A 13,540-nucleotide genomic window follows, 5' to 3' on the forward strand; every position below is an offset into this window, starting at 1 on the left:
TATAAAGAACTTCAATTTAGAGAAATACTAGAAGCATTCTACAATATGAGCAGACAATGCCAATACTTAACTCTTAGGGAAATGCTGGTCTTTTTATTTAAAAAAACAATACCTGAGAAGCCTTACACTAGAGTTCTATGATTATAGGTACCCTGAATTCAACAGGGTTTTAAAAGTTCTCGCTTAGTGCCCTTGTCTCAGTATATGGCAAAATTCTGAGGGAGGAAGGTCTATATGTCCACAGATTTCAGGGGCTAAAGACCCAGGAGAGCTGCAAGCATAGAGAAGGATAGCTTAACCAGAGCATACGGAGCACATCAAATGTAAGTATAGTATAGAAAGTCCAGGAAAAAGAGAAGACAATATATTCATTTTCTCAATGAATGTAACTTTTGTTATTGTTTTGGTATTGTTGGTTGTGATCCTGGGAACTCAACCCAAAGCCTAACATATGCCAAGCAAGAACTCTACCAATGAGTGGTATATCCTATTAGGTCAGAAATGCCTAAAGAAAAAAAAAAACCAAACCAAAAAATTTGGATCAAAAAGACTTGGAAATTTCTCAGGCATCATGCTAAGGAAGTGGTAAGAGAACATAATCTCATTATCAAGCTTTGGTCCGTGCCCAAATGAGGTCAAATAACCTGCGTTAGCAGTGGGAACACAGCATAATTGTTTTTATTTTTCATCCATTTCTAAGCCAAGGATCAATAGCCTAAGGGAATAGATGAATTGGAATGAATTAAAGGTAATCTTTAAAAGAGAACCCTGCATCACTCCCTCAACACTGACCTACCAGATAAGTCATGGTCTAGCTCACAGAACATATTACATTTCTCAAAACAAAAGAAACAAAACAAAAAAACACTTCCTTTGTCACATTATCAGCTCTGTTATGCCCACATGGTTGCCCTGACCATGTCGGAAGTCACTCCACCTCTGTCATTAAGGGACTGCATTAAATCAGCAGTCTTCACCTTAGATGATCCACAAACAGACTCAGAGGACGCTTCCTCTCATAGACCGCCCACTTCAAAGTCCTCAGTGAGTCAAGAAACATTTTGGAAACTTCAAGTTTCCCGCTGACACACAGACTATTAATGAAAAGGTTGAAGCAGCAACCCAAGACTCTTGGCTGCTATTCTGTGACAGGGCTCATTATTTCTTAAAAAAACGAGCATAAGATGTTAACCTGTCTGTGCGATCTACAGGGCACTCTGTATAGCCTCTGCAGACACAGCTAAACCAGAGCTCGGGTGTGGTCCAGTCACTTCCCCGTGAGCACCTGCCGCTTCGCGCACATTCACCTGGAGAGCAGCTTCCGCTTCTTCTAGGGCTGGCTTTGCTGCCTCTAGTTTCTCTTCCGCGATGGCTTTGTCCTTAGAGATGCTGTCTACAATGGCCTGTGCTTTGTCTTTCACCTTCTGCACCTCGGCCTTGACCTTCTCGGCAGCCTGTGCTTTCATTGTGACTTCTTTTAAGACCTAATGAATAGGAAGGAAAATATCTCACCATGCTGTGGACGCAACACATATTTCCTGCCTTGGGACGTTGATTTTGTCTACTTTACTCAGTTTTCGTACAGAGCGGTAGGCAGTTTGCCACAACAGAGATAGAGATCTGCGAGTCAGAGGCCATCCACCTACCGCATCAGCTTTCTCATTGGCCACCTGGAGTTCCTTTTCTTTCACCGCGAGTTCTTTGCTCAGGGCTGCAACCGATTCTGATGCTTCTTTGAGTTTTTCCAATCCAGTATTCATTCTGGAGTTGAAAAAAAAAATTCCAGGCAAGAAATGTTAAAAGTTGTGGCAAATGTCCTTGTTTTCAAGTGTCGTTTCACTAGGAAGTGTAGCAAGGTCAGACTTAAAGAATGAGACTAAATAAAAAGCAAACCTAAGAGGGTCTCACCTAGGAGGTCCATCAAGGCTCAGTTCCAAATGACAGGTGCATGTCCCTCATCAACGATATACCGGAACAGAATACACATTAACGTGAGCACAGCGTGAGGAACTGGCACGATCTAGAGCGCACCACCCAGGGCTTGATAACAACCCTCTCAACATATCCAAAGCTCCATGTTGGTAGAAGGAAAATAACTTGTGTTTTTTTTCAAAATAGTCCAATGAAATTAAAAGAAGAAAACTCGAGACACAAAATAAAATTTGAGCTAGAACAGATGTGAACTAGTTACCTGTATAGATCTAAAATAATGTTCTTCAAAAGATGAGAGGCCTTGGGGCCATTGAATAACCAACCCATGAACCCCTTCCATATAATGTAGTCTCCTATCTAGAGACCCGTTACATGGCTCTCTTGGCTACTTCTGGCTACTTTACAGCATAAAATGTGACGTAATAGGAAAAGTATGGAGCAAAGTGATGATGATCAGGTCCAAAATTCAGTAACAGTATATTCGCTTTGCAGTGACCACAATCATCAGCTAGACTCTTCTAGCCTGGTCACACAGAGGATTGGGATTTAAGGCTAAGAGGATGTGGAATGGGGTATCTGTATTCTCACCTCACTTCCATGTCTGTTATATAATTATATCAGTTAATATCATAAAAAGTGCTAGTCCATATAAGACACCTGGAAATTTTCTCACATTAGACAGCAATCAAGCCCCACAGGAGCCCAGGGTAGTCCTCTATGTGACTCTCGAAGAGGAGTCCCAACCTCAGCATTGATGACATTTGATCTGGATGATTCTTTGTTCAGGGGGCTGCCCAGACCTCTGATCTATGGTGAAACAATATTATAAAAATATCTCTTACATTCTAAGAGACTGGAACTTTTGCTTAACTCCACAGCCAGAGTTAACAATGTACCTTTGGGTCACTTAAGACTGATCCTACTATGTAGTCTGTCTGCTTGTTTAACCCACAGTTAAGAGAAAAAAATCTCACAATGAACCCTACTTGCCTTGGATTTTGCACTTAATCAGTGTTTACGATCTAGGCTAGTGCACAACTTTAATCATTCTTTTTTATTTTATTTTATTTTTTTATTCGATATAATTTATTTACATTTCAAATGATTTCCCCTTTTCTAGCCCCCGACTCCCCGAAAGTCCCGTAAGTCCCCTTCTCTTCCCCTGTCCTCCCACCCACCCCTTCCCACTTCCCTGTTCTGGTTTTGCCGAATACTGTTTCACTGAGTCTACCCAGAACAAGGGGCCACTCCTCCTTTCTTCTTGTACCTCATTTGATGTGTGGATTATGTTTTGGGTATTCCAGTTTTCTAGGTTAATATCCACTTATTAGTGAGTGCATACCATGATTCCCCTTTTGAGTCTGGGTTACCTCACTTAGTATGATGTTCTCTAGCTCCATCCATTTGCCTAAGAATTTCATGAATTCATTGTTTCTAATGACTGAATAGTACTCCATTGTGTAGATATACCACATTAATCATTCTTTTATTAAGTTATTTATTTAATTTACATCCTGATCACAGCTTACCCTCCCTTCTCCCCTCCAAGTCCCTCCCTCTTTTCTCCATCCTCCTCTCCTCCCCTTCTCCTCAGAAAAGGGGAGATCTCCCACAGATATCAGGCAGCCTTGGCATAGCAAGCTTCAGCAAGATTAGGTGCATCTTCTATTGAGGCTAGAAGAGGCAGTCCAGCTAGGGGGAAGGGATGCATAGGCAGACAATGTAGTCAGAGACAGCCCCTGCTCCTTCTGTTAGGAAGCCCACATGAAGACCCAGCTGCACAACTGTTAGACAGGCAAAGGGCCTAGGTCTACCCAATGCATGCTCTCTGGTTGGCAGTTCAGTCTCTGTGAGCACCTACAGGCCCAGGTTAGTTGATTCTGTAGATTTTCTTCTAGTATCCTTGACCCCTCTGGCTTCTTCAATGAAATGTACTTTTCCATGACCCTGATCCAAAGAGAAATGCACCTGTATATCTATGTTATGGTAACAAGTGCTGAAAATAGATAATGTGTTGAAAGCAACACTAAATGATATCCACCATAAAAGTTGGAAACAGCATACAGATATTATTTGATAGTGTTTATTATGTTTGTTATCTGGGTCAATTGTAGTCACTTGTAGTGAGTGATTTAATACCTTGTAAAGTCCTGTTAAAGATTTCTATAAAGGATTTCTTGTTCTTTCCCCCATTAATTCTCTCTATGGTGTTCAATAAAGAATAAAAGCCCTTTGTTAGGGACAGATGTGGGCACAAGGAAAGACAAGACAGGAAAAGACAGCAACCAGGCAAATATAGATTCAGACTCATACAACAGAAAGATTATAGACAAGAGAGACAATGGAGACACAGAGAAGTTGAAAATAAAAATCTGGGTTCACTTTTGGCCCAACTACTCCAGTGGGGAGGTGCTTTGATTTCTTTGCTTTATGCAAGACTGAGGAACTCTTGGTATACTGATGTTATTAATGATGCATTTGAATTGATGTGGTTTTGGTGGCACATGTGGGGAATGTGTTTAAACGGATGCACACTGTCCTTTAGATACCAGGAGTGTTGACCCCACACTACCCTAACTTGAGAACCCCATTTGTGACAACTAGCCATGTTTCCAGTCACTTCAAAGCATATCCAACCAACAATTTGGCTCTGGGATGAGAGCCAGAGCCTCGTGGTGACTTTTCTTTGACCTTGACACTCACCTGTTGGCCAGACTCTGCACTTGCACATGTTTTTCTTCATATATGAATTTATACCCCTGAATGAAGGAGAGGTATGATTTGGGTGTCACATGGGTAGAGCGCCTGAACCTCTGGAAGTAATCGACACATTTCTCAGCTACCCCATCCTGAAAGGAGCCCATACACTGGACTAGTTCCTTCTTGATCTCTGCTGTGCAGTCGATGGTATAGGATGAGAGGAAATGTTCCGACACTAGGAAAAATAAAGAAAAACACTGTGTGAGACAGGCATACCAGTGCCATGTTCAAAGTTGCCTGACTGTTTCCTAGGCCAGCATGCAATCTTTGTCGCCCCAGGGAGGAAGATCTCTTGTTACCTTGGGCAGTTTTATTGTCCCTTTCATATGTAATGCCTTAAAAACTTTAGACTTGGCATTATACTTTGTTTTCTGTAACTTTGGTAGAGAAGTCTCTTCTGTGTGGTGGCAGAGTTCAATGGCAGGCAGGCAGCCAGGTGTACGGGTTACATAAGAGCAAAATGACTTGCAACTTGTTTATTTTGAGCTTTTGAACTAGCATCTGCTTATTAGTGACTGCATACCATGTGCGTTCTTTTGTGACTGGGTTACCTCGCTCAGGATGACACTTTCTAGTTCCATCCATTTGCCTAAGAATTTCATGAATTCATTGTTTTTAATAGCTGAGTACTACTCCATTGTGCATATATACCACAGTTTCTGTATCCATTCCTCTGTTTAGGGACATCTGGGTTCTTTCCAGCTTCTGGCTATTATAAATAAGGCTGCTATGAACATAGTGGAGCATGTGTCCTTATTACATGTAGGAGCACGTTCTGGGTATATGCCCAGGAGTGGTATAGCTGGGTCCACAGGTAGTACTATGTCTAATTTTCTGAGGAATTGCCAAACTGATTTCCAGAGTGGTTTTACCAGCTTGCAATCCAACCAACAATGGAGAAGGACTTAAGTGAGGGTGCTATGGTTCCTCTGAGAAAGGGAACAAAATGCTCACAGAAGCAACAAGGGAGGCAATGTGTGAAGCAGAGTTGGAAGTAAAGGCTACCCAGTGAGTGTCCTACCTGGGGATTCATCCTATAAATAGTCAGCAAACCCTGACACTACGACACTACGACAAGAAGCGTGTACCAAAAGGAGCATGCCATGGCTGTCCCCAGAGGGGCCCTGCCAGAGCCTTACAAATTCAGAGTCTGAAAGTAGCAACCAACTTTTGGACTGAGCTTGGAGTCCCCAATGGAGGATCTGGAGGGTGGTCCAGAGGGGCTGAAGGGGTTTACAGCCCCATGGGAAGAACAATGACTTTGGACACCCAGACACCCCAAGACTCCCAGGGACTGAACCATCAACCAAGGGATATACATGGTTCCAGCCAAAAATGTGACAGAGGAAGGCTTTTTTGGGCATCAGTGAGAGGAGTGGTCTTTGATCAAGTACAGGCTCAATAGAGGCCACAACAAAGGGAAACAGATGTGGGGGGAAGATGGGGGGAGGTGGGGCTGTGTGGGTTAGAGGGGGATATACATGGAGGCAGGGGCATTGCTCTCAATGACAACTGTGTAAAGCTTATTTCCTGGTAAAACAATAAATATGGCTACAGCAACAAGACAGTGGACCTCATGGCCTTCAAGGAGTAAGAAAACCAGGACCACCCATCCCAGCAAGGACACTGAGAGCAAGAGAGAGACCCTCGGTTACTGAGGAGTCCCTGTCCCAAATGGCCCCAACACTGAGCATCTCCCTTACAATTTCCATCCCAGGTCCCCATAATAACAGGGCCTAGGGAGCCCTACTCCCTTGAATACCATCAATAAAGTTCACTGCATCCCCACCACCACCAAAAAAAAAAAGAACAAAATATACAAATAACTGAGCCGTCAGTGCCCACTTGCCACTCAGATTCACTTATTCTTTTGTTAACACAGAACTGGTCAGTCCTTTCAACTGAGTCCTTTCTCATTGCTACATCACTACATTTCAGTTGTTGTTAATGATGAATTTTTTTTTTATAAACACTAGTCATCATACTCTTAAAAGCAGTAACTGGCTTTATGCGATCAGGCCTAATTTACAGCATCCTTTAGAGACGTTAGGTAAAAATCTCCTAGTAGAGACTTTTACCTCCTCCTTAAGGTCTAACAGTGAATCAACCATAAGACACATTTTCCATTATACAAACAATCCAGTTCTGGGCATGATGGCATATATCCATCATCCCAGTGCTGAGGAGACAAAGAAAGGCAGATCTCTTGAGTTCAGGATCAGTTAGGTCTACATATGAGCTATTCTATACTATAGTGAGCCCATGCCTCAAACAAACAAAAAGAATGGGCCATAAAGTAAGATCAAATCTATTGCCACGTATACACTGTGTTAACACTGTCTATCCATCACGGAAATGGGTGAGGGAGAAATATAAAAACACAGTCTTAACTCCATACATGTTTTAAGGATTATATATAATGTATATTTTAAATTATTATAAGCATTTTGAGTATCTTATAAGAAATACCATATTGCATAAGAGTTGAAAATAGAAATAGGACTAGCAGAAATAAGAGAGAAAGAAGAATCTAGTGGGATAGGGTCTGACACGAGGAATAGTGGCAATTTACCACTAGAATCTGATCGTGAATTAAGTTCTCAGTGGAAGACAACAGAGACCATTCACCAAATTGCTTCAAAATAAAACTTACTAAACAGTAAAAGGTAATAAATGGTAATAAATTAAAATATCTGTGACTTGTGTTTCCCAAATATATTAATCAGGGACTGTAGGGAACAGCTCAGAGTTCAATTCTCAATAAGTTTAAATCTGGACATTGGAAACATGAATTCATACCTATGAAAGAATTTTTACTTATTTATTTTTGCAATGTTAAACAGGAAGGTACGGCCTCACCTATATTAGGCAATTGTCCTACCACTGATATACATCTTCAGACCCTCTTGGAAATTTTTACAGGTATTAGTCAGAATAGTTGACACATTTATAGTGTGGCAGTATAATTCACACTGCCCTAGTTGGCATTATTGGATGGTTTCCATAATTTGCCATTATCTTTAAGGTTCTTTATATTTACTCTGTAATGAATGCATTTGAATGAACCAAATCTCTTGGTGAAAACATATACTGAAATATGCTTTATATCATAAAACAATTGAAACCTTTAAATGTTCCCCAAAGCTGCCTGGTAGCTGGCACTAAAGACTGCATTTCAGTGAGTTATCCTGAGGGGGTGTATACTGGTCTGTTACTTAATTTTCCTTGTTCCAGATGTGTCAGTAAAACAAAAATGTAAATCCTTAGAATTCATCTCATTTTATTTATTTTGATTTTAGAAGGGACTAAAAGACAAGGAGCTATAAAAATTAAAGGTAAGCCTTAGATGCTTTCTGTTCCCATAACATTAAATAATAATAATAAATCCTTGGTATTGGCCAGGGTGTAGATAAGTGGTGGGACGTTTGGTAGCAGGGAGCTAGCCCAGGTTTAATCACAAGCATCATACTCACACTCACACACACACACACACACACACACACACACACACTCACACACTCACACACACACACACACACACACAAATCTAGTATCTGATTTCTGGGATTTTTAAGTTAAAAAAAAAGAAGCACAATCGCTTACTGCTCTTTTTCTTTCTTTGGAAATAATATTACATAGAATCTAAATAAAATACTAACAGAATCAAAAAGTGAAAAACAGGGTAAGTATCCCTCATTTAAATGGTTATTGTAAAACTAATTTTTTTTTTTTAGTATTAAGGAGTTAACCAAATGACATTTCAAGTCATTGAAGCTTTTTTTTTCAAATTAAGGATATTCAAACTTTATTCTTAAATTCTGTGGCTAGAGATAGTACTAAATTCAAAATTAGCATCCTTAAGACAACTGAAGCAATAGGTTTTCTAGAAAACTTATCATTCATTTTCTTTGCGTATGTGTGTTATCAGTGTGTGTGGTGTGTGTAGTGAATGTATGTGTGGTATACATGTGTGTGACCTATGTGCAGGTACATACATACATTCCCATACAAGTACAGAAGCCCGAGGAGAATGTTGGGGTCTGAACTATTACTCTCTGCCTCTCACTGACCCTGGAGCCACACTAACAGCTAGCAAGCCCTACTGGGTCCTCCACTCTCCCAACACAGACATACACACACACACACACACACACACACACACACACGATGATAGGATTACAGAGTATGTATAGGCACATCCAGGTTTTCCATATATTCTAGGATTACAGAGTATGTATAGCCACATCCAGGTTTTCCATATATTCTAAGGGCTCTCACAGGTCCTTATGTCAGAGCAGCAGCAAAGCCCAAAGAGAGAAGAATTCTTCTCAAGGGGATGAAAACTATGCTTTTGTGGAAACCTGACATTTCATGTGGACCTGGTCAACCACCTGGCCAAAGTAGGATAAGAAGGTGTGTTCACCTTAAGCCACGGTAAGGGAGGAATAATAGCCCTTCGATGAGATGATGTAATTCCCCTTCCCAGAATTCCAAGCCCTAGCACACACAGTAGCTCACTGGGCCATAACCAAGCATTTCCATAAGTCTGCCTGCTTTATTTTCTTCTTTCTCTCTCTTTTCTTTACTTTTTTAGCCTATTTTTATTAATTATTATATTAATTTACACACTGGAATGAAAATACTGTTTCCCCCTAGTCCTTTCTCCAGTCTCTTTTCTTTTTTCCCACATTTTTATTAATTAATTATTTTTATACACTCCATATTTTATTCCCCACCACACCAACCCCTGTCCACCCTCCGACTGCTCCACATCCCATACCTCCTCCCCTCCCCCTTCTTCACTTGGCTATCCCCAGCCCCCCACCCCACCTGATCTCTAAACTCCCTGGAGCCTCCAGTCTCTTGAGGGTTAGGTGCATCCTCTCTGAATGAACACAAACCAGGCAGTCCTCTACTGTATGTGTGTTGGGAGCCTCATATCAGCTGATGTATGCTGCCTGTTTGGTGGTCCAGTGTCTGAGAGATCTGGTGGGGGGGGGGGGGGGCGCGGGTCTAAATTAATTGAAACTGCTGGTCTCCCGTCTCTTTTCTAAGCACACTTTCCCTAATACTCTGGGCTTGCCCAACATCTTCAGCTTTGACCTCCATGACAGCTCAACCAGCTTGGGTTTTTACCTTTTGTCCTGTGCTCTCTTCTTCTGAACAGCTGCTGAGATATAGAGCTTGCCTGTCCTGGGTTTGTGTGTTCATTAAATATCTAATAGAAACTGTCTTTAAGCTTCTCTTTGAGTCTACTCTTAGGTTTTTTTTTTTCAATATGAGATTAAGATCCTTAGGAAAAGATGTAGATTTTATTTTTCCCCTGTATCACTTATGCTTATAAAGCATGTCCACTGAGTCAACTCCCAAGCCCAAACTTTTCAACTTCAATAAATATCAACCTATTCTCTGTGTATTAAGATATCTATTCTGAATGTATATATCATCCTTGCCATTGTGGAGGCTCTCACATAGTAGGACCAATAAGCAAAGCACAACAAACACCCTAGTGAGTGTAAATCACAGGCCATGATCAAGGCAAAGGCGTTGAGTGTCATTGAAAAACTAAGGTCACCAAACCTAAGGATTATAGGCATAGATGAGAGTGAAGATTTACAACTTAAAGGGCCAGCAAATATCTTCAATAAAATTATGGAAGAAAACTTCCCTAACCTAAAGAGAGAGATGCCCATGAATATACAAGAAGCCTACAGAACTCCAAACAGACTGGACCAGAACAGAAATACTTCCCGTCACATAATAATCAAAACACCAAATGTTCTAAACAAAGAAAGAATATTAAAGGCAGTAAGAGAAAAAGGCCAAGTAACATATAAAGGAAGACCTATCAGAATCACAGCAGACTTTTCACCTGAGACTATGAAGGCTAGAAGGTCCTGGGCAGATCTCATGCAGACTCTAAGAGAACACAAATGCCAACCAAAACTACTATATCCAGCAAAACTCTCAATCACCATAGATGGAGAAACTAAGATATTTCACGACAAAACCAAGTTCACCCAATATCTATCCACAAACCCAGCCCTAAAAAGGATAATAGGAGGACAACACCAATACAAGGAGGGAAACTTCACCCTGAAAAAAGCAAGATAGTAACCTTTCATCAAACCCAAAAGAAGTTAAGCAATCAAATTTAAAAAATAACGTCAAAAATGATAGGAAGTAACAATCACTATTCCTTAATATCTCTTAACATCAATGGACTCAATGTCCCAATAAAAAGACACAGACTAACTGACTGGATACGTAAACAGGACCCTACATTTTGCTGCTTACAGGAAACACACCTCAGGGTCAAAGACAAACACTACCTTAGAGTAAAAGGCTGGAAGACAATTTTACAAGCAAATGGTCTCAGGAAACAAGCTGGAGTAGCCATTTTAATATCAGATAAAATTGACTTTCAACCCAAAGTCATCAAAAGAGACTCTGAGGGACACTTCTTGCTGGTCAAAGGAAAAATAAAACAAGAAGAACTCTCAATCTTGAACATCTATGCTCCAAATGCAAGGGCACCCTCTTTCATAAAAGAAACTTTATTAAAACTCAAAGCACACATTGCACCTAACACAATAATTGTGGGTGACTTCAACACTGCACTTTCCTCAATGGACCGATCAGGAAAACAGAAACTAAACAAGGACACAATGAAACTAATTGAAGCTTTGGACCAATTAGATTTAACTGATATATATAGAACATTCTATCCTAAAACAAAAGAATATACCTTTTTTTCAGCACCTCATGGTACCTTCTCCAAAATCGACCATATAATTGGTCACAAGACAGACCTCAACAAATATAAGAAGATAGAACTAATCCCATGCCTCCTATCTGATCACTATGGAGTAAAAGTGGTCTTCAATAGCAACAGAAACAACAGAAAGCCCACATACACGTGGAAACTGAACAATACTCTACTCAATGATACCTTGGTCAAGGAAGAAATAAAGAAAGAAATTAAAGACTTTTTAGAACACAATGAAAATGAAAACACAACATACCCAAATCTATGGGACACAATGAAAGCAGTGCTAAGAGGAAAACTCATAGCCCTGAGTGCCTCCAAAAAGAAAATGGAGAGAGCATACATTACCAACTTAATGACACACCTGAAAGCCCTAGAACAAAAAGAAGCTATTTCACCCAGGAGGAGTAGAAGGCAGGAAATCATCAAACTCAGGGCCGAAATCAATCAAGTAGAAACAAAGAGAACCATACAAAAAATCAACAAAACCAGGAGCTGGTTCTTTGAGAAAATCAACAAGATAGATAAACCCTTAGCCAGACTGACCAAAGGGCACAGAGAAAGTATCCAAATTAACAAACTTAGAAATGAAAAGGGAGACATAACAACGGAAACTGAGGAAATCCAAAAAATCATCAGATCCTACTACAAGAGCCTGTACTCAACACAACTGGAGAATCTGGAGGAAATGGACAATTTCCTTGACAGATACCAAATACCAAAATTAAATCAGGACCAACTAGACCATCTGAACAGTCCCATAAAGCCTAAAGAAATAGAAGGAGTCATAGAAAGTCTTCCAACCAAAAAAAGCACAGGACCAGACGGTTTCAGTGCAGAATTCTACCAGACCTTCAAAGAAGAGTTAACACCAATACTCTTCAAACTATTCCACAAAATAGAAACAGAAGGAACACTACCCAATTCCTTCTACGAAGCCACAATTACGCTGATACCAAAGCCACACAAAGATCCAACAAAGAAAGAGAACTTCAGACCAATTTCCCTTATGAACATCGATGCAAAAATACTCAATAAAATTCTTGCCAACCGAATCCAAGAACACATCAAAACGATCATCCACCATGATCAAGTAGGCTTTATCCCGGGACTGCAGGGTTGGTTCAATATACGGAAATCCATCAATACAATCCACTACATAAACAAACTCAAAGAACAAAACCACATGGTCATTTCATTGGATGCTGAAAAAGCATTTGACAAAATTCAGCATCCTTTCATGCTTAAAGTCTTGGAGAGAACAGGAATTCAAGGCCCATACCTAAACATAGTAAAAGCAATATACAGCAAACCGGTAGCCAGCATCAAACTAAACGGAGAGAAACTTGAAGCAATCCCACTGAAATCAGGGACCAGACAAGGCTGCCCCCTTTCTCCTTATCTTTTCAATATTGTACTTGAGGTACTAGCTCAGGCAATTCGACAACATAAGGAGGTCAAAGGGATACAAATTGGAAAGGAGGAAATCAAACTATCATTATTTGCAGACGACATGATCGTCTACCTAAGTGACCCAAAGAACTCCACTAGAGAGCTCCTACAGCTGATAAACAACTTCAGCAAAGTGGCAGGTTATAAAATCAACTCAAGCAAATCAGTGACCTTCCTATACTCAAAGGATAAGCAGGCTGAGAAAGAAATTAGGGAAATGACCCCCTTCACAATAGCCACAAACAGTATAAAGTATCTTGGGGTGACTCTTACGAAACATGCGAAAGATCTGTATGACAAGAACTTCAAGACTCTGAAGAAGGAAATGGAAGAAGACCTCAAAAAATGGGAAAACCTCCCATGCTCATGGATCGGTAGAATCAATATAGTTAAAATGGCCATTTTGCCTAAAGCACTATACAGATTCAATGCAATGCCCATCAAAATCCCAACTCAATTCTTCACAGAGTTAGAAAGAGCAATTATCAAATTCATCTGGAACAACAAAAAACCCAGGATAGCTAAAACTATTCTCAGCAACAAAAGAAAATCAGGGGGAATCAGTATCCCTGACCTCAAGCAATACTACAGAGCAATAGTGTTAAAAACTGCATGGTATTGGTACAG

General features: G+C 40.4%; 1 protein-coding gene across 1 annotated transcript in view; it reads right to left on the reverse strand.

Moving 5' to 3' along the window:
- Dnah5 (dynein axonemal heavy chain 5) overlaps positions 1–13,540 on the reverse strand; it is a 251,296-nt gene that overhangs the window by 74,286 nt on the left and 163,470 nt on the right. Inside the window, exons 56-58 of the mRNA XM_052160127.1 lie at positions 4,636–4,867; positions 1,647–1,761; positions 1,308–1,484 (exon numbers count right to left, since the gene is read on the reverse strand). Of these exons, the coding sequence (XP_052016087.1) occupies positions 1,308–1,484; positions 1,647–1,761; positions 4,636–4,867 (524 nt within the window). The remainder of the gene's footprint in view (positions 1–1,307; positions 1,485–1,646; positions 1,762–4,635; positions 4,868–13,540) is intronic.

This window comes from Apodemus sylvaticus, chromosome 16 (assembly GCF_947179515.1).
Source record: "Apodemus sylvaticus chromosome 16, mApoSyl1.1, whole genome shotgun sequence".
Lineage (NCBI taxonomy): Eukaryota > Metazoa > Chordata > Mammalia > Rodentia > Muridae > Apodemus > Apodemus sylvaticus.